General features: G+C 34.7%; 1 protein-coding gene across 1 annotated transcript; it reads right to left on the bottom strand.

Annotated features, from left to right (window-relative positions):
- Positions 1 to 8,243, bottom strand: LOC102504499 (solute carrier family 22 member 10; the record flags this gene model as incomplete). Its single annotated transcript, XM_032489634.1, has 8 exons — positions 1 to 787; positions 2,045 to 2,248; positions 2,744 to 2,852; positions 3,823 to 4,037; positions 5,856 to 5,971; positions 6,441 to 6,564; positions 7,816 to 7,984; positions 8,087 to 8,243. Coding segments are annotated over 8 exons (1,155 nt in total), but the record flags the coding sequence as incomplete, so codon positions are not given.
- Between the last annotated feature and the right edge of the window lie 12,519 nt (positions 8,244 to 20,762).

Below are 20,762 nucleotides of genomic sequence, written 5' to 3'. Positions count from 1 at the left end.
ATATTTGAACAGCTTTTCATACTTAATTAGTCATGATACTGGGAATAACATTTTTAACTTGTGATTTTATTAAAGTACATACATTTTAAAAATTGCTTGTTATTTCTCTTCAATGTTGATATCTTTATATTTTAAATTTCATGTGCTAATTGTTCAAAATACAAAGATAGAAAATTGCACATAAAAAGTAACAATCATTTAAAAATCCACCATTAAAAGTTCACCATGTTATTGTTTCAGTGAATGTACTTCCAAAGATCACATAATCTTTCTATTTGGTGATTCATGATGTCAAAAGTATCATGTTTAAGTGGACATGTGTTAGGATCTGTTTCTGGATTTGTTTTAATTTCGGGTTACATATGCTCTACTGTTCTGGTTTTTGTACATTTAAGATAGAGTTCACCATATGCTGCTCCATACATCAACCAGTCACATCCTAATTGAAAGGTGTTCCTCTGTTTCTGAATTATCTTGTCTATCAATAATTTATTGACAAATTTGAAACTTTTTCAAGTACTTCCCCCAAATATTAGATTTTCAATGGAATCAAATGTTCCCACAAATTATATTTTTAATTGGAAATTAATGCCATATTTATAAGTGAAATTCATTAGATTCATTTTGCTAGTATATTTTCTTGGTAGTTTGTAGATATAAAGAAAAACGCCTGGGGTTTCTTTTCTTCATAGTTTCTCTTCCTCACCAGTGAGACCATGAAACGCCTTAAAATTTTGTCTCTTTCATGTAGGAATCTTTTTCATTTACTTTTCTTGAGATTTTTTTGCTGGAAAAACAAAACATAAATAACCAATCAACCAACCAATCAGCAAATAAAAACAAATATTAAAAAAACAGAAAAGATAAAAGTAAGTTTGTGTACACTCCATGCACAAGTAAAAAATCATACTCTAACCATCAGTTTTTCATAACCCAATAAAGTCCATTGACACACAGGCTGGAAAAGGCTCTGCTGACTGTGCAGACCCAAAAAAGCACTTTTGAAAGTTGCTACTCTCACTTGGTCTCTTTTAGACACCTTTGGGAAGCCAAGAGGAGGATTGAAAACCTTAAGGGAACTTCTCACTTGTTATGCATGATTTGTGTCCCTCCAAAAATTCATATATTAAAGTCTTAACTCTCAGTGTCTCAGAATGCGAGATTACCATATTTGGAAATAGAGTTGTTGATATAATTAATTAATATGAGGTAATATTGGAGCAGTGTGGGCCCCTAATCCAATGATTGGTGTCTTTATAAAAAGGGAAATTTTGGACATAGAGACCCCAGAGACCATATGACAGGAACATTGGAGTTGTACTGCCCCAAAACAAGGAAAGACCAGAAGTTTGGAGATACCTGAAACAGGTCTTTCCCTAGAGCCTTCACAGTGTGCAGAGCCTTCCAAACAAGGCTCAGACTTCCACCCTCCAGAACTGTGAGACATTAATTTCTGTGGTTTAAGTCACTCAGTTTGTCAGCTTAATTATTGGAAGCCCAGGTCACTAATGCAACATTTTTCTTATTTTAAAATATCTTTTAGAAGTTTCTTATTTTCCCTATCCTCGAACTTTCCATTACTTGTGGCAGTAAATTGCCTGAATCTTACAGGCACCTATACATGATTCATTCATTATTATTTTTCCACAGAGAGCGTTTGACTCTACATAATCTTCCTAACATTATTCTTCCATGGGCATTCCCATTTCTTTCCTCTGTATATCCCAGGCTTTTATGGATCTGAGGATCATGAAGGCATCATGAGGGCAGGTAAGATGTGCCATCACAACAGAGCTAGTTGCCAATCTTCACCGCTGAAGCCACAAATGAGAACAGGGCAGTGGGGATCTCTGCAGTCTAGACTGGAGCTCACAATGGGTAGAAATGACCTTGCCACTCAGGAAAGGCAATGGCCCAAGATGGAAGTATCCCAGGCAAGGCTCAGCCTTCCCAGTGACCTGAGGGACCCATTCAGTATTTTGCCTTTCTCACACAGAGATCCAAAGCGCACAGTTTACAGGGGATGGCTAGAAGGTTTACTCACTTATTTTCCACATCCTGAATGGTGTCAGGCAGGGGCAGATTTCTGGTTTCAGGTAGGAAAAACACAGCAAGACCAGCAGTGATTGGACAGACTCCATAGATGATCCAGGGCAAGGTGGGTAGATATATCTCTAGAGTCATCAAGAAGGGAGCCAGTGCTGACGCACACTTACTAGCCACCATATCTAATCCTGTAGCTTTTGCCCTGAAGTGTAAATGGCAATCATCATCATCATCATCATCATCATCATCATCATCCAGTAAAAATCCAGACATGTAATTTGTAACATTTGATTTTGACTTGACTATGGAAGATAAAACACAATAACTACATACATGGGCTTGATGATAAACACTTGTTTTTGAAATTTGCTCTGTAATTTTCTAGCTTCCTTTGTCAGGATCAAAGTGTGTTAAGACCCATTTCCATCATTTTAAACAGAGTGTAGCACATTGCATCTATGCTGACAAGTGGTCTAAAAAAATTAATGGCAAGATGCATTGACATACTGTTTAGCACAGTACATAGCACAAAGTCAGCATTTTCAATAAACTTTGGTATAATTGTTGTTAGTATATTATTACTATTTCTATTACAAATGGTTGCTTTATAGTTAACAGATCGTATTGCATTTATTCCTGCAATAAACATCAAAAGTCCTACTTTTGGTCCTGGCATAGTATCCATAAACTCTTATACCTGAGGAGAGTGGGGATGAGCTCAACATTTTGGACAGAATAAGTGGTGATAGAGGCAGCAGCAAAGCTGATTCCAACACTTGCCAAAGTCACACGCAGGGTCTGCATTTCTGGAGACAGAAAGACCAGTGAGACTAAGTAATTTGAACTGAAGGAATTAGTATCCACCAAACTTGATCAGGAAATAATCCCTATAGTTTCCTTGTATTTTTGAACTATATTGAAGAAAATTGTACAGTTTGAGGGGTCATGGAGTAGTTGTCAAACTGAGAAATGTAAATTATCAACATAGGTGGTAAAAATTATCTGAATTCATCACAGCAGAACTCTGCATATATCTGATATTTTCCAGAGAAGGAGAAGACAAGATGAATCTAGAAGAAATTTGCTTTTCCTTATTCTGTTGAGTACTTGCTATATCCTTATTGTAGAAGGTAGGGTTGTCATGTGGACAATTGCTGGGTCTAAGACTCAGCTTTAACCTTGATGACTTTACAATTAATGTCCAGAATCTAAAGTGACCAATTATCTTGGTTTACCTGGGAGTAGGGAGGTTTTGCAATGTGGGATTTTCATTGATTAAAACCAAGAAAGTCCCTGGTAAACCTAAATGACTCAGTCAACTTGCTGTAGATACAACACTGCCATGGGGTAAGGATGGCACCAGAGAGTAATAGGACAGAACTACTCTATTAGTGGCCAGCTGAAGAGACGTTAGATCTAGATCAATGTTACACATAAGAAAATTTCTATGTGTAACATTGGAAAAAAATTGTCAGAATTTGGGAGCCACTAAAGAAAGTTTTAGAGAATGAGTTTTCTGCACAGTATAAAAAGATATCTAATTATAGCTTTATAATACTGGAAAGAACTCTATCGTAAAAGAGTAAGCTCTTTTTTGTCTCTTTTCCCAAGAACTTATTAGCAGAATTTCTCATAATCCCTCAGATTGGTTTGGGAGAATACTTAGTATATAATTGGGACCTCAGTTGACCCTGACTATAGACACGTGTGGCTAATACAATCCCTGAAGAATAGGGAAAAGAATGTTTCTTTCCCTAAAATCCAGTCTTCTCTCACCTTGTGACACAAAAATGTTGACCAAAATGGAAAGTCCCATCAGGAACAAGAGAAGTGTCTGGGTTGGTAGACGGCCCATATATTTCAGTGCTAAAGGTACAAGGCTTCGGACTAAAGTTGTGAGAGCTCCAAAGATTACCTGGAACAAGAAAATATTGCTCCCAAAGTGCTGTAGATTGAGAGAGATGCCATAGAAGGGTACTGTGTTTGCAAATCTGTAGCGAACAAAGACACAAGACATAAAATTTAGAGCCAATGTGTTACAGCTGATGATTATATTGACCCAGGCAACCAATGATCAGTGTTAAAAAGATCCAGTCTGATTTGTATAATACTTCATTTTAAGGTGATTATTTTAAAATTACCATAAATAATTAGATAAGAATATATAAAAATGATACTCCTTCTGCCATTCTTTTGTCTGAGTCACTTAGTAGAGTTGGCACTCACAGGAAAACATAACCCAATCCAATTACCAAACTGGATGGTATACAGAAGTTGAATATAGGATTGAAACTTGGAAATTAAGAAATAATTTCTTTTTGAGGGTTGTCAGTATGCTGTGAGTTCTCCCTTTCCTCCCTCAACCCCCATACTGTAACAAGGTTCCTTTTTCTCAACTAGTGATTGAAGCTGCAAAGAGACTTATCTTGTCCGCTTGACCTGGGAGCACAGTCTCCTGGGGTCTGACATAAATCTAGGAAATTTAAAGTTCACATCTAATTTTTAGGGCTGAGAGAAAATGCAAGAATTCACGCAAACAGGCATGCACTAACTGTACTACAGGAAGTGGAATCAAAGGTTTCCACTGGGGACCTACAATTTACCCTAGTAAGCATCTAATGGAAAAGAGTCCACTTTAATTATCTACTACACCAAGAAAGAGCTACATTTAGACATTACAGCAGAAGAAACCACCACAGATCACAGTAATTACAAGCAAGTAAGTCTGTTTTTGACCATTATCTCTACTTTTTCTTTCCACACTGTCCAGGATTAAGAAAACTAAGTCTGTCACCTAGTGGATAAGGGAAAGGTGATAAAACACAATGCAGTTAATTGAAGAAGCAGCCCACTAGGAAGAGGTTAATTGTATAATTCAATAGTTAATTTCTTAAGCTTAGCAGTGGGTCTATATGGTCCTATATGAGCTTTTTTATAACTCTTAAAAACTTCAGAATTGAATTTAAAATCTCTCCCCCTGACTCTACCAAAGTAAGCACTTATATTCCCTGAGGAGATAATGTATAAGATTTTCTAGAAGTCCTAATGATAACATCCCAAATTGGAAACAAGTAGAAGTCCAAAGACATTGAAGCACATAAAGAAATTGTAGTGTATTCTACTGTAAACTAAAACACTAGGAGGGAGAATGAACTACAGTTACATGCATTCGATGGACGAATCTACATGAATGAGTATGAGTAAGAGGGGCCTGTCACAGAACACTTTTATCATTTACATTATGTGAAGGTCAAGATCAGGCAACACTCCTCCATGGTGATGGAGGTCAGAACAGTTGTTAGGTTTTATTTGGCACAGGAGAGGGCAGGGAGGAGGGAATGAGAGGAGGGCAGAGGCGGTAGTGGTTATTGTCCTAATACAAGAGGGGGCCTTCTGAGGAATTTGGATTTTTCTATCTTGACATGGACATTGGTTATATTTTTACATACTGAAATATTCATTGAGGTGTATATATTCATGATATCCTCATGTTACTGTTTGCAAGATTTACTTAAAATTGAGAGAAAACAATGAAAAAATTAAATGCCAAAATCTGTACTGTGATGAAAGTCCTCAACATCAGTCTCCAGTAAAGAGACTTGAAGTGTCACATGATGGAACTACTCCTCATTGTATAATCAGTTCCATGTCAGTCTTTTTATAACCTTTTGACTATTCCCAAACAAAGCAATTGTTTGGTGTGTTTTCCTCATCTATTACTTCCAAATCAGCACCTCCTTCTCACAACACAGTTTGAAATAGATTTATGTCTCCACTCCTTGAATGTTGTCATGCTGTGTGAAACTCACCTCACAAAGAGCAAGAGACAGATCCTCTTACGTAGATTGGGTGTGCGGAACAAGTCAAACATCGTAGTTTTGGTCTGTGCTGCCTCCAGCTCCTCCTGCATGGCAGATCTCAAACCCTTCAACAACAACAAACATGTATCACTTGCCAAAACAATGCCAGGTATTGTGGTGAGCAATGGTACCCAACAGGACAAGAAAGATGTATTCCCTTTCCTTCCAGAGTATCACAGTACATGTGCAATCACAGATGTGAACATGATATGAAGGAAGATGTAGGGAGTTGAGGAACACTCCAGCAAATTAGATAGCAGGAATGATATTTGGAAAATGAGGCAGTAGAAGGGGCAGGGCATCCATGAGAGTACACAGGCTACAGATAATCAGGAAGTGAGCCAGAGGAAGTAACTGCACAGTGGTCAAAGCATCTTTTCTATGAGATAGCCATGGAAGATGAGGGAATTAAGCTTGCATCCTCAACTAGCTGCCCTAGTTAGAAAAGCAGTTTGTCTGTCTCAATAAGGAGAAGGCAGGTGTCAGTTTATGACTGCCCTCCAACTCAGTAACCACTTTCCCTTTCCTGCTCACCTCCATGTTCAGAGTTTCTTCAGCATTCTTTATTCCATTTCTTTGTGCAAATTTTTTAAGTTCCTTTAAGCCCTTATCTGGCTTATTGGTGACAATCAGCCACCGAGCAGATTCCGCCAGCCACCTGATGAAAGAAGGGCATACATATGCAGTCAACTCTCTTCTGCTTGTCATATGATTATTCACAATGGATGCTTTTGCCTTCCATCTAATATCCAACATTCACTTGTTGGGTTAAGAACAGAAACCATGTAATTTACACAAATACTAGGAAAATATGAGAATGATCACTCCATGCAGTACACTTAAAGGTGTACTACATGCAAAGGATCACAGCCTTTGGAGTCAAATTGACTCTCTTCTTACTCTTTAGGAGATTTTCCAAGAAGCTTATGAAGCTTAAACGAGAGAGTCCCACACATGCATAATTCCCTCCCAAAGCTTGGCATGAGTTCTATCAACTTTGTGCTCATACTATACATTTATAATACATGTTTTTTTAAAAGAACACCCAAATTATGTAAGCTTAAAGCCCAATGAAGATTGCAAGTACTGCTGCCACTACCAGCTATGTCGGTAGCTAAGTACCCAAGTGAGTCACTTATTTACATCTGCTTCAGTTTTCTCAACAATGGCATGGGTACAGGAGTGCCTTCTTCCATGTAAGCTTGTTATGTGGCTAGAATAAGATAATAGATGAGTTGGACATGGATCAATCCTCGTTCTCTGAACACATATCACTATATTAAATCTGTCATCATCTCTCTGTGATTGACTAAATCTGATTCTCCCTAGACTGATTTTAAGTGTAGGAATGAGGTTATCCATACATTAAAGTTTGTTAAAATTATTTCAGAGAAGAGAGTGCTGAATATATAATACAACTCTCCCAATCTGCATGTCACTTTCACTACTAGAGAAACTATGTTGCTATTTTGTCAGATAGTTCTGTGAATAAATTTGCTGCCTCTTCCTTTTATCCTTTATTGTATCTACAATATTGAAAATCATGGACTATTATACCATAACCTGGTTCATTCCAAATAAAAAAAATGAATTTAAAATATTTCTTTTAAAATATTTGTGTCTATATTTTATACTATGTAAAATAATATTGGAATAACCCTATGACCACTAAACTGGGTAAGAGTTAGGAAGTAAGATGGCAGAAAACACCTAGAACTCCAAGGCAGATAGGTCTTTGTTACTATCTTTTCTGCTTCTCAAGTTGCACAGAGTAAACAGATGAGAGACATGGGTCTCAGGTCTAAACAATAAGAAAGGGTCCAGGAATTAAGAAAATCAGTATATTCTGATTTAATATGCATTTTTATCCCAGGTTCCTATGATACAGAGTGAGAGAGAAGGCTCATACCATGAGGAGATAAAGAAGACAAAGAAAGGTAGAGACACCACCAGCTGGAGGGTGCGCCACTCTCGAAAAACAAAAGCCAGTCCTCCCAGTATTATCTGTCCAACACTACTGGCAGAGGTTAGCAGTGTTACTGCCATTGCTTTTGACTGGGAACTTGTCCACTCCACAACTGAAAGAAAATCCAGTTGGGATATTAATGTCAGATAAATGTGAAACTTCAAGGTCAAATTCAAGGGTTGGAAAATGGAGTAGACCAAAATTGCTGACTTACTGAGCACACCGTTAATTAACATGATGACCACCACAGAACAACCTGACCAGAAGCGTAGTGAGCAGTAAATGAGGAAGGTGGGAGCAAAGGCCGTACAGGTCCCAGAGATGGCGAGCTGGAACAAACACCATCTGAGAATCAACCTTCTCCCAAACCTAGGCAACAGAGAGGCAGGTTAGATTATGTGAGCATAATAATATGGGTAAAAATTTACGAAAATGGAAGTATATGCTAAAATATAGAGAATGTTTTAACAACTGATTTCTTTGTACCTGGAAGCTTAAGAAATTAAGAGCTAAACCAACAACATAAATTTCCTCAAAATAACACTCCTTGTCTATAATATACACTAACAATACCAAAACTTCATCCTCCCTCCAATCACCAGGGGGACTCTGACAACAAGTGATACCACATAAAAGAAACTACACTGTTGGAAATCATAATATACCATAAGCACCCACTGTATTAGCATATGTAGTTAGCATAGCAGACAACATATATAGTGTCTAGAACACAAGAGAGCAAAAATTGTCTGGTCTCTAGGACCAGACTGAATTAAGACAGAATTAAATTAAGGCTAAACTGATGCAAAAGATCAGTTGACAAAGTATCCAAGTTATTTAACGTTTATAGAAGTAAGTACCACTTTTTGTTGAATCTGGATTTAAAGGCCTTAGGCAATGTGTTTTACCTAGAACACAGTATCAGTACCATAACCCAGACAGAGGAAATTAAAGACATTACTCAGAGGAAACAATTATGTAAGATGGAGAACGATGGTAAAGGTCAAATAAGGAAAAGAGAATTCTGTGTTTCTTGAGTGTCAAGAAAAGGAGACATTAGTGGATACCACTTGGACTAAACAGGGTGTGCTAATCCATTTGCCCAGTAATTTTTTTAAAATGGATTGGAATTGGGAATTCCTCTACAATATTTAAAATAGAACTCTTAAAATATTCAAACAATTCACCCCCGCAAAAAGGCAGAAAATGTGAAACACAGGAACAAAATTGGCATCAAATAATTGTAATCATAATCATTATCGCCATCAAGAAAATAATCTAGAAAGCAAAAAATAAAATGGTAGACTGAAACAAAAGCATAACAACAATCACATCAAACTAATTGGTAATGGCATAAACACTCTATGAAATGATAGAGATTACCAGAATAGGTTTAAAAAATGATCTAATTTTATTCTGCCCACAATAGTGCTAAAACATTACAGGTTGACAGTAAATTGACAGAAAAAGATGTATAATTCAAACAGTAATAATAATAAGGATGATTTCTTTATATTAATATCAAATGAAATAAATTTCAAAACAAAGTACATTTTCAGAAATAATAATGCTAAAAATGTCAAATGTATCTGACCTCAATGAAAGTTTGAAATACACACAAAAAAATGACAGAATTAGATAAAGTCAAATTCTATAACCATTAAGCAATACCTGCCTCTAGTTGCCCCTTCCTTCTTATCCTACTGATAATCTCTAATATATGCTCTGTCTCCATTAATTTGCCTATTTTAGGTATTTTATATAATGGGATGCATACAACATTAGTCGTTTTGTTCCAGGCTGATTTCATTTAGCATAATTTTTTCAAGGTTCATCCATATTGTACCAGGTACCAGAACTTCATTCTCTTTTCTGGATGAACAATATTCCATTATATACACATATGTACATGCTGTATTTTGTTTATACATTAACCTGTTGATGGATACTTGATTGTCATCTTTAGGTATTATAAATCATGCTGTAATGGACATTGATGTACAATTATTTAAGTCTATTTTTAGAGTATATACCTAGGAATGTATTTGCTGGTTCATATGACAATTCTGTGTTCAGATTTTTGAAGATCTGCCAGACTATTTTCCACAGTGACTTCACCATCAATGTACAAATATTTTCAGTTTATCCACATGCTCGCTAACACTGTATCTGATTTTGTTTTATTATACTCATAGGTGTAGGTGTAGTTTGGTTTCCCATACAGTTTTTATTTGCATTTCTCTAACAACTGATGATGTTGAGGATCTTTTCATGTGCCATATGTTTATTTTTTGTAGAAATATCTATACAAGTCTATTACTAACATTTTAATTGGTTTGCAATCTTGTTGTTGAGTTCTTTATATATTCCAGATATTAAACCCTTATCAGATAAATGACTTCCAGATATTTTCACCTATTTATAGGTTGTCTTTTCACTTTCTTGATAATGTCCTTTGATGCACAATTTTTTTTTACTTTGATCAAGTCCAATTTACCTATTTTTCTTTTGTCATTTGTGCTTTTGGTCTCTAAGAATACTTCTATGCTTTCTTTTAAGAGTTTTGAGGTTTTGACTCCTAGATATTAGTCATTGATCCATTCTGAGATAAATTTGTGTATAGTGTTAAGTAAGAGTAAACTTTATTCTATTTTATGTGGCCATTTAGCTGTTCAACAACATTTGCTGAAGACACTGTTCTCTCCCACATTGAATGATTTGGCACTCTTGTCAAAAGTCAGTTGGCTATAAATACATGGGTTTATTCCTAGATTCTCAGTTCTATTACATTGCTCTGTGTGTGTGTGTGTGTGTGTGTATTCTCCTTCTGCCAAAATATTTGTTTACTATTGCTTTATAATAGTTCTGAAACCAAGACGTGTGTCCTCTGAATTTACTCTTCTTTTTCAATGTTGTTAGGCTATTTGGAGACCCAAATTCATACTGATTTTGATATTGAGCCTTTCCATTTCTAGAAAAAATAGCATTGGAGTTTGATAGGGATTCCACTGAAACTGTAGATTGCATTAGGTACGGTTGACTTAGTTGTAATATTAAGTCTTCCTACCTCATTAACATGGGATACATTTCCATTTATTTAGGTCTTCTCTAATTTCTTTCAGCAAGGCTTTATACTTTTCAATGTACAAGACTTACTCTTCCTAGGTTAAATTTTTTCTAAGTATTTTACTCTTTTAGAAGATTTTGTAAGGGTAATAACTTCCTTGATTTCCTTTTCAGATTGTTTACTCTAGGTATATAGAAAGACAACTGATTTTTGTGTGCTTATCTTATATTTAGCAACTTTGTTGAATTCATTTATAAGCTCTGATAGCTTTCTTTTGCATTCTTTGGAATTTTCTCTCTCTGTATATATATATATATATATATATATATATATATATATATATATATATATATATATATATATGATCATGCCATCTATAAATATAGGTAGATTTAACTATTCTTTTTCAATGTGGGTAAATTCCATTTCTCTTTCTTTTCTAATTGTCATAACCAGATTTTCCAGTATAATGTTGAATAGCAGCAGTGAAAGTAGACATTTTTTTCTTTAAATTTTGATAGATGTATACACCTTTAAACCACTACCACAATCAAGATAGCTAACATTTCCATCATTCCCCAAGAGGTGCAATTTTTAATTCCCAGTTTATCCCTTCCCACCCCTTTTACCCCCTGGTAACCATAAGTTTGTTATCTATGTCTGTGAATCTGTTTCATTTTGTAAATAAGTTCATTTGTGTCCTCTTTTAAGATTCCACATATAAATGATATCAGTATGGCACTTTCTCTTCCTGGCCCACTTGACTTAGAATAACGATCTCCAGGTCCATCCATATTGCTGCAAATGACATTTTATTTTTTATGGCTAAGTAGTACTCCATTGTGTGTATATACCACATTTTCTTTATCCATTCATCTGTCAATGAACATTTGTGTTGTTTCCATGTCTTGGCTATTGTAATTAGTGCTGCTATGAACATTGTGGTGCAAGTGTCTTTTTGAATTATATTTTTCTCCAGATATAAGCCCAGGAGTGCTATTGGTGGATTGTATGGTAAGTCTATTTTTAGTTTTTGTCTTGCTCCTGATCTTAGTGTGAAAATTTTTATTTTTCTCACCATTGAGTATGAAGTTAGCTGTAGCTTTTTTTCTTAAATATCTTTTAACTTGTTGAATGAGTTCTTTTTTATTCCTAATAGTTTTATTATTTTTATCATGAAAGTGTTAGGTTTTATTACATGCCTCCTATGTATCAGTTGAAATTATGGGGTTTTTCCCTTCATTCCATTAAAGTGATATATTACATTGATCCATTTTCTCATGATGAATCACCTTTGCATTTTGGGGATAAATTCTACTCATTCATGGTATATAATCCTTTTAATATACAGTTAGGAGGTTGAGCCAAGAAGGCAGAGTAGAGAGACTCACAGCTCGCCCTCTCCCACAAGCAACAAGAATTACATCTACAAACCAATTGAATCACACAGAACAGTGAACTCTGGCAGAATGTCTCTCACTTCAAAATACAGGGGAATTCTTACAAAATCCAGTAAGAAAAAAGAAAAAATCAATGCAGGACAAGTCCTGCAGAGAGGGAGCAGCATAGGAAGAAAGGCACCCTCAGCTATGATGCCCTCTCTCCAGCCAGGAGGTCAATGGAGACAGAAGCAGAGCTTCCAAGGCTTGGAGGAGAAAGTGGCAACCACTTGGCAGACAGAACTAAGGGAAACTGACAGAGAGGGTCTCTGCAATCCCTGGCCCTAGACGTGAGCCAGCAAGTACAAGTGACTTAGAATACAAGGTAACAGAAGTCACCCAATCAGAACAGCAGCCTGAAAAGCAAGTAAAAACCAATGAAAGCAGCCTAAGGGACCTGTGGGATAATATATGCCAACCTACACATAATAAGGGTCCCAGAAGGAGAAGAAAGTGCAAAGGGGATTGAAAGGGTATTTGAAGAAATCATGACTGAAAACTTTCCAAACTGAAAGAAGGAAATAGATATCTAAGTACAGAAGGCACAGAGAGTACCAAACAAAAAGAACCCAAACAAACCAATACCAAGATATATTATAATTAAGATGGCCAAAGTTAAAGATAAAGAAATGATTCTAAAGGCAGGAAGAGAAAAACAGAGTTAATTACAAGGGAACCCCCATAAGGCTTTCAGCTGATTTCTCTACACAAACACTGCAGGCCAGATGGGAGAGGCAAGATATATTCAAAGTCCTGAATGAGAAAAAGCTGCAACCTAGGATACTCTATCTGGCAAGATTATCCTTTAGAGTAGAAGAAGAGAGAAAGAATTTCACAGACAAGCAAAAACTAAAAGAATTCAGCAATACTAAACCCATACTAAAAGAAATATTGAAAGGTCTACTCTACATAGAAATGAAACAGGAAGCTATAGAAATGAGAACACCGTAAGTGGAAAGGCAATAACTACAATATGTTGCAGGAGAATAAACATAAAGATGTAAAATAAATAAATAAGATAAAGGACATTAAAAAATTTTTTTAGATTCCATATATGAGTGATCTCATATGGTATTTTTCTTTCCTTTTCTGGCTTACTTCACTTAGAATGACATTCTTCAGGAACATCCATGTTGCTGCAAATGGCATTATGTTGTTGTTTTTATGGCTGAATAGTATTCCATTGTATAATTATACTCTCTTCTTTATCCAGTCATCTGTTGATGGACATTTAGGCTGTTTCCATGTCTTGGCTATTGTAAATAGTGCTGCTATGACCACTGAGGTGCAGGTGTCTTTTTGAAGTAGACTTCTTTCTGGATATATGCCCAGGAATGGGATTCCTGGGTCATATGGTAAGTCTAGTCTTTTGAGGAATCTCCATACTGTTTTCCACAGTGGCTACACCAAACTGCATTCCCACCAGCAGTGTAGGAGTGCTCCCTTTTCTCCGCAGCCTCTCCAGCATTTATCACTTGTAGGTTTTTGAATGATGGCCATTCTGACTGGTGTGAGGTGAAGGAAGGAAGGAAAGAAGGAGAGAGAGAGAGAGAGAGAGAGAGAGAGAGAGAGAGAGAGAGAGAGAGAGAGAGAGGAGAGAAAGAAAGGAAGGAAGAAGAAAGAAAGAAGAAAGAAAGAAAGAAAGAAGAAGAAAGAAAGAAAGAAAGAAAGAAAGAAAGAAAGAAAGAAAGAAAGAGAGGAAGGAAGGAAGGAAGAAAGGAAGGAAGAAAGGTAGAAAAAAAGAAAAGAGAAGAAAAGAAAAGAAAAAAGAAAAGAAAAGAAGGAAAGAAATGAACATAAATACAAAACAGAAACAGACTCGCAGACATAGAATGCAAACTTGTGGTTGCCAGGGGGCAGGGGGGTGGGAAGGGACAGACTGGGAGTTCAAAATTTGTAGATACTGATAGGCATATGTAGAATAGATAAACAAGATTATACTGTATAGCACAGGGAAATATATATACAAGATCTGGTGGTAGCTCACAGTGAAAAAGAATGTGATGATGAATATATGTATGTTCATGTATAACTGAAAAATTGTGCTCTACACTGGAATTTGACACAACTTTGTAAAATGACTATAACTCAATAAAGAATGTTAAAAATTTTATGCTAGATACTTCTCAGTGGCTTTTTTCCTATGTCTTTCAAAAGGCAAACATTTTTAATCTTGATGAATTCTATTTTGTCAATTATATATTTTATAGGTTATGCTATAAAATTCTTCAAATAATTTTTGCATGTCACAATGTCACAAAGATTTTCTGCTATATTATGTTCTAAACTTTAAATTAGTTAGCTCTTAAGCTAAGTCTACAGTCCATTTTGAGTTAATTTTGTACATATTATGAGGTAAGCTAAAAGTATTTTTATACCCAAATCTAACATCATTATATTTTATACACATATCTAGCATCATTATTGAAAGGATCTTGTTTCTCCTTTTAAGTATCTTGACTTTTTTTCTTCTTTTAAAATGGCTTTATTAAGGTATAACTCATATGTCATGCAACTCACCCATTTAAAGTGTACAGTTCTACGTGGTTTTGGTATATGCATGGTTGTGCATGATTTATCTGGACATAACCCCATTGTAAGTCCAGAAAAATCTGTATATAATATAACAGAATTGATTTATCTATTCTACTGTTGATGGATCTTTATGCTATATCCAGTTTGGAGACATTGTGAATATTTGCCTGTTGTATGTCAAAAATATCGAAGTGATAATGCTCATTCCTTAAATATAAATTATTCAATGACCACTTTCATACCTGAATAAGTTCAAAATCTTTTTTTTTTTTACAAGAAATCAATTTTTAACCCAACCATATAATAATAGCCATGGTAAAAGTGAATGGTCCAAGCACACCAGACAAAGCACAAGATTGTCAGCTTGGACAAAGAGCAAGACCTTAGAAAAATTAACTGTATTACAAAGTATGCAACAAACTCAGTGAAAGCTTAGTTCATCTAAATGATTGTAGAGATGAGTGGGATGTGTAAGACTAAGGGAACTGCACATAAGCCTGATAATCTAGTTGATAAAGCCGTTTTCCCAGGGGAAGCAGGCTAACAATTCTGACACTGCTATATATGGATTCTGGAATTAAACAAGTACATATATGGATTGTGGTAAGTAGAACACAGATAGTCACTTTTGGAGAGGGAATGTACAGATAAGCAAGGAAACGAGAACTGAATGGTCATTATAGTATGGAGAGAGTTGGTGACATCAAAATGAATTCATGTTTAGATTAATATACATACAGACACAGAAATATCTACACTCATGGCTATATACATGGGTTAGAATACACACGTTTCCTTGTTCTGACAGCTAAGAGAGCTTAAAAACAATGGCACTTGAGATCAAAGAGTAGATCTAGTGCCCAGATATATTACTTAATTTTTTACTTTTCTATTTTTGACATAAAAATACCCTGTGAATAATTAATATATACAACATAATGAGTTTGGAAATAAGTAAACACCTGTGAAGTCATGATCGAAATCTTTGCCATATATATTTCCTACAAAAGTTTCCCTCCACCTTCTTAATTTTTGTCAGAAGAACACTTAACAGAAACATAAAAGGGAGTGAGTAAAAAGATAGAATTTCTGTACATGAATGAACTTGTTATCAGTATAAGTAAGTTTATATTTAAACAATGTTTTATCTAAGCCTCATTGTAGCCATAAAGCAAAAAGCTACACAGTAAATATACAAAAAATAGAGAGTAGGGAATCAAAGTAAACCACTAAGGAAAAATCATCAATTCCCAAAGGAAGAAGGCAAGACAGAAAGAAAGCAACAAGGGAAATACAAAACAGCCAGAAAGCAATTAATAAGGTGAGATGAGTGTGCCATACCTATTAATAATTATTATAAATATAAATGGATTTAATTCCCCAATCAAAAGACATAGAGTGACTAAATGGATTTAAAAAAAAATAGGACTGAATTATGTATTGCTTACAGGAGACTCGCTTCAGCTTTAAGGGCACATACAGGCCCAAAGTGAAGAACGGGAAAAGATACTCTACACAAAGAAAAATCAAAAGAAAACAGAGGTAGCTATAGTTATATCAGACAGAATAGACTTTAAGCCAAAAACAGTAATAAGAGACAAGAAGACCTTTATATAAAGTGAAAGGGACCAATTCATCAAGAAAATGTATCAACTACAAATGTATAACATAGTAACATAAATGCACGTAACATCAGGGCACCTAAATAAGTTAAGTAAATTCTAACGCATGTGAAGGGAGAAGAGACAACAATAAAATAATAGTAGGAGGTTTTCAACAATGGATAGATGATCCAGATTGCAAATCAGTAAGAAAGCGATGGACTTGAACTATACTTTAGAACAAATGGCCCTAATAGGTAAACAGAATATTTCATCCAACAGCATCAGAATACACATTCTTCTCAAGTGCACATGGAACATTTTCCAGAACAGATTATATGTGAGGTCACAAAAAAGTGTTAGAAAATTTAATATTGAAGTTATATCAAGTATGTTTGTAAACACAATAGGATGAAACTAGAAATCAGTAACAGAAGGAAAGCTGGAAATTTTACAAATATGTGGGGATTTAAAAAATGAGAAAACAATGGGACAAAAAATAAATCAAAAGAGAAACCCAAAAAAATCTTAAAACACACAAACATGGTAACACAACATAGCAAAACATAAGACATGCTGCAAAAGCAGTTCTGAGAGTGAAGTTTGTAACAATAAATGCCTATATTAAAGAAAAATAGAGATTTCAAATAACCTAATTTTATACTTCTAGGAACTGGAAAAGAAGAAAAAACTAAGCCCAAGTTTGCAGAAGAAAGGAAATAATAAAGAACAGAGCAGAGGTAAATGGAATAAAGATGAAAAGAAAAGAAAAGAAAACATCAACAAACCCAAGAGACTATTTTTTTGAAAAAATAAGCAAAATTGACAAACTTTATCTAGGCTAAGAAAATGAGAGAGAAAACTCATATTTAAAAAATAAAAAATGAAAGAGGTGACATTACAGCTAATACCACAGAAATACTAAAGGATTTTAAGAGACTACTACAAACATTTATATTAAAAAGTGGATAATCTAGAAGAAATGGATAAATTCCTAGAACATACAACCTACCAAGACTGAATCATAAATAAATAGAAAACCTGAACAGATCAATAATGACTAAGGAGACTGAATCAGTAACCACACACCTCACCCTAAAAAAAAAAAAAAAAAGGTTACTATCAAATATATATAAACAGACCATATAACTCAATATTTTAAAAAAAGAAATCAAAAAGTGGGCAGAATATCTGAATAGATTTTTTTCCAAAGAAGACATACACATGGCCAACAGGCACATGAAAAGATGTTCAACATCACTAAGCATCAGCAAAATGCAAATCAAAACCACAATGAGGTATCATCTCGTACTTGTCAAAATGGCTATCCTCAAAAAGACCACAAATAACAAATGTCAGCAAGGATGCAGAGAAATGGTAAACTTTATATAATGTTTAGGGGAATGCAAATTGGTGCAGCCACTGTGGAAAACAGTATGGAGTTTCCCCCAAAGACTAAAATTGAATTATCATATGATCTGGCAATTCCACCCCTGGGTACACATCTAATTCAAAAATATACATGCACCCCAGTATTTGTAGAGCATTATTTACTATACTCAAGATATGGAAGAAACCTAAATGCAGAAAAATGGATAAAGAAGATGTGGTGCATATATACAATAGGATACTACTCAGCCATAAAAATGAACGAAAGTCTGCCATTTGCACAATGTGGATGAAATTGGAGGGTAATATGCTTAGTAAAATAAGTCAGACAGAGAAAAACAAATACTTTATGTTATCATGTACTTGTGGAATCAAAAAATGAAACAAACAAATATATATGACAAAAGAGAAACAGACTCACAAATGTAGACAACAAACTAGTAGTGACCAGTGGATAGAGAGAAGAGAGAGTGGTAAGATTGGAGTATGGGATGAAGAGATACAAATTACCTTGTATAAAATAGATAAGCAACAAGAATATATTGTACAACACAGGGAAATATATCCATTATTTTCTAATAACTTTAAGTGGAGTATAATCTATAAAATATTGGATCACTATATTGCACACCTGAAATTAGTATAAAAAACTGTATTTCAATTTTTAAAAACAAGACAAAGTTGTTTTATGAATGAATTCTATCAAACATTTAAGGAAGAATTAATACAAATTCTTCTCAAACACTTCCAAAAAATTGAAGAAGAAGGTACAATCTCAAACTCATTTTAGAAAGCCACCATATTCCTGAATCAAAATCAGATAAGGGCACTACAAGAAAACTACAAACCAACGTCTTTGCTGAACATAGATGCAAACAATTCTCAATGGAATATTAGCAAACTGGTGTCAACAGTACATTAAAGGGATCATACACCATGATCAAGCGGGATTTATCAGTAGGATGTAAGGATTGCTCAACATGTGCAAATCAATAAATGTGATATACAAATTAATGGGGTAAAAGATTAAAATAATATGACATCTCAACAGGTGCAGAAAATCAATCTGACAAAATATAGTATCTTTTCATGATAAAAATCCTCAATTGAGTATAGAAGGAACATACTTCAACATAATAGAAGCCACATAAGAAAAACCCTCAGCTAACATTGCCCAGTGGTGACAATTGGAAAGATTTTTCCTTTAAATTCAGGAAAAAAAAAAAAGAGTGCCCACTCACACAACTCCTATTTAACATAATAATGGAAGTCCTAGTCAGAGCAAGTCAGGTAAGAAAAAGAAGTAAAAGGCATCCATATTGGAAAGGAAGAACTAAATTTTCTTTGCTTGTAGATGTTATGATTTTAACAGAAAATCCTAAAGACTCAACCAAAAATTTGTTAGAATTAATCTACAAATTCAGTAAAGTTGCAAGATAAAAAATCAACATACAGAAATCAATTGTTTCTATACCCTAGCAATGAAATATCTGAAAAAACTAATAAAAAGGAACAATTCCATTCACAATTCCATTCACAATACAATAAAAAACCATAAAACACTTAAGTATAAAATTAATCAAGGAAGTGATAGATCTGGACACTGAAAACAACAAGACTTTGATGAAAGAAGTTGAAGACACAAATAAATGGAAAGATAACCCACCTTCATGGATTGCAAAAATTAATATTGTTTAAATGTCCATAGTACACAAAGCCATCTATAGATTATATGCCATCTCTATCAAAATTCCACTAGCAGTTTTCACAGAAATAGAAAACACTATCCTAAAATTCATATGAAATCACAAATTACCCCAAATAGTCTAAGCAATCCTGACAAAGAAGAACAAAGCTGGAAGCATCACACTTTCTGATTTCAAACTATACTACAGAACAACAGCAATCAAAACAGTACAGTACAGCAGAAAAAGAAAAACACATAAACAGACAGAACAGGACCAAGATTCCAGAAATTAACCCTTCATATGTCATATTTGATAAAGAAACCAATTTACTAAAAGGGAACAAGACAGTCTCTTCAATAACGATATTGGGAAAACTAGATAAACACATGCAGAAGAATGAGATCTGACTCCTATTTACACCATGCAAAAAAATTCACTCAAAACAGATTAAAGACTTAAACATTAAACCTAAAACAGTGAAACTTCTAGGAGAAAACATACAGAAATAGTTCCCTAACACTGGAGTTGATAATGACGTGACTTTTTTATATAATAGTCACCCAAACTGGCCTAAGAGTGTATCTTGTGGGTTTTTTTAATTGAAGTATTGCTGATTTACAATATTGTGTTAGTTTCAGGTGTACAGCAAAGTGATTCAGTTATACATATAGATGTACATATCTATATTCTTTTTTATTCTTCTCCCTTCTAGTTTATTGCAAGATATTGAATATAGTTCCCTGTGCTATCCAGTAAACCCTTGTTGTTTATTCTACATATGGTAGTGTGCACTGTTAATCCCATACCCCCAATTTATCCCTCCCCTCTCCCTTCCAATTTGGTAACCATAAGTTTGTTTTCTATGTCTGTGAGTCTGATTCTGTTTTGTAAATGAGTTCATTTGTACTATTTTTTTGAATACCAAATGTAAGTGATATCATATAATACTTGTCTTCATCTGTCTGACTTACTTCACTTGGTTAATAATCTCTAGGTGCAACCATGTTGCCACAAATGGCACTATTTCATTCTTTTTTATGCTGAGTAATAGTCCATTGTGTATATATACACCACATCTTCTTTATCCATTCATCTGTTGATGGACACTTAGGTTGCTTCCATGTCTTGGCTACTGTAAATAATGCTGCTGTGAAAATTGGGGTGCCTGTAT

Source organism: Camelus ferus, chromosome 10 (assembly GCF_009834535.1).
Source record: "Camelus ferus isolate YT-003-E chromosome 10, BCGSAC_Cfer_1.0, whole genome shotgun sequence".
NCBI lineage: Eukaryota > Metazoa > Chordata > Mammalia > Artiodactyla > Camelidae > Camelus > Camelus ferus.
The sequence above is the reverse complement of the archived record's forward strand: the minus strand, read 5'-3'. Positions and strand labels throughout refer to the sequence as shown.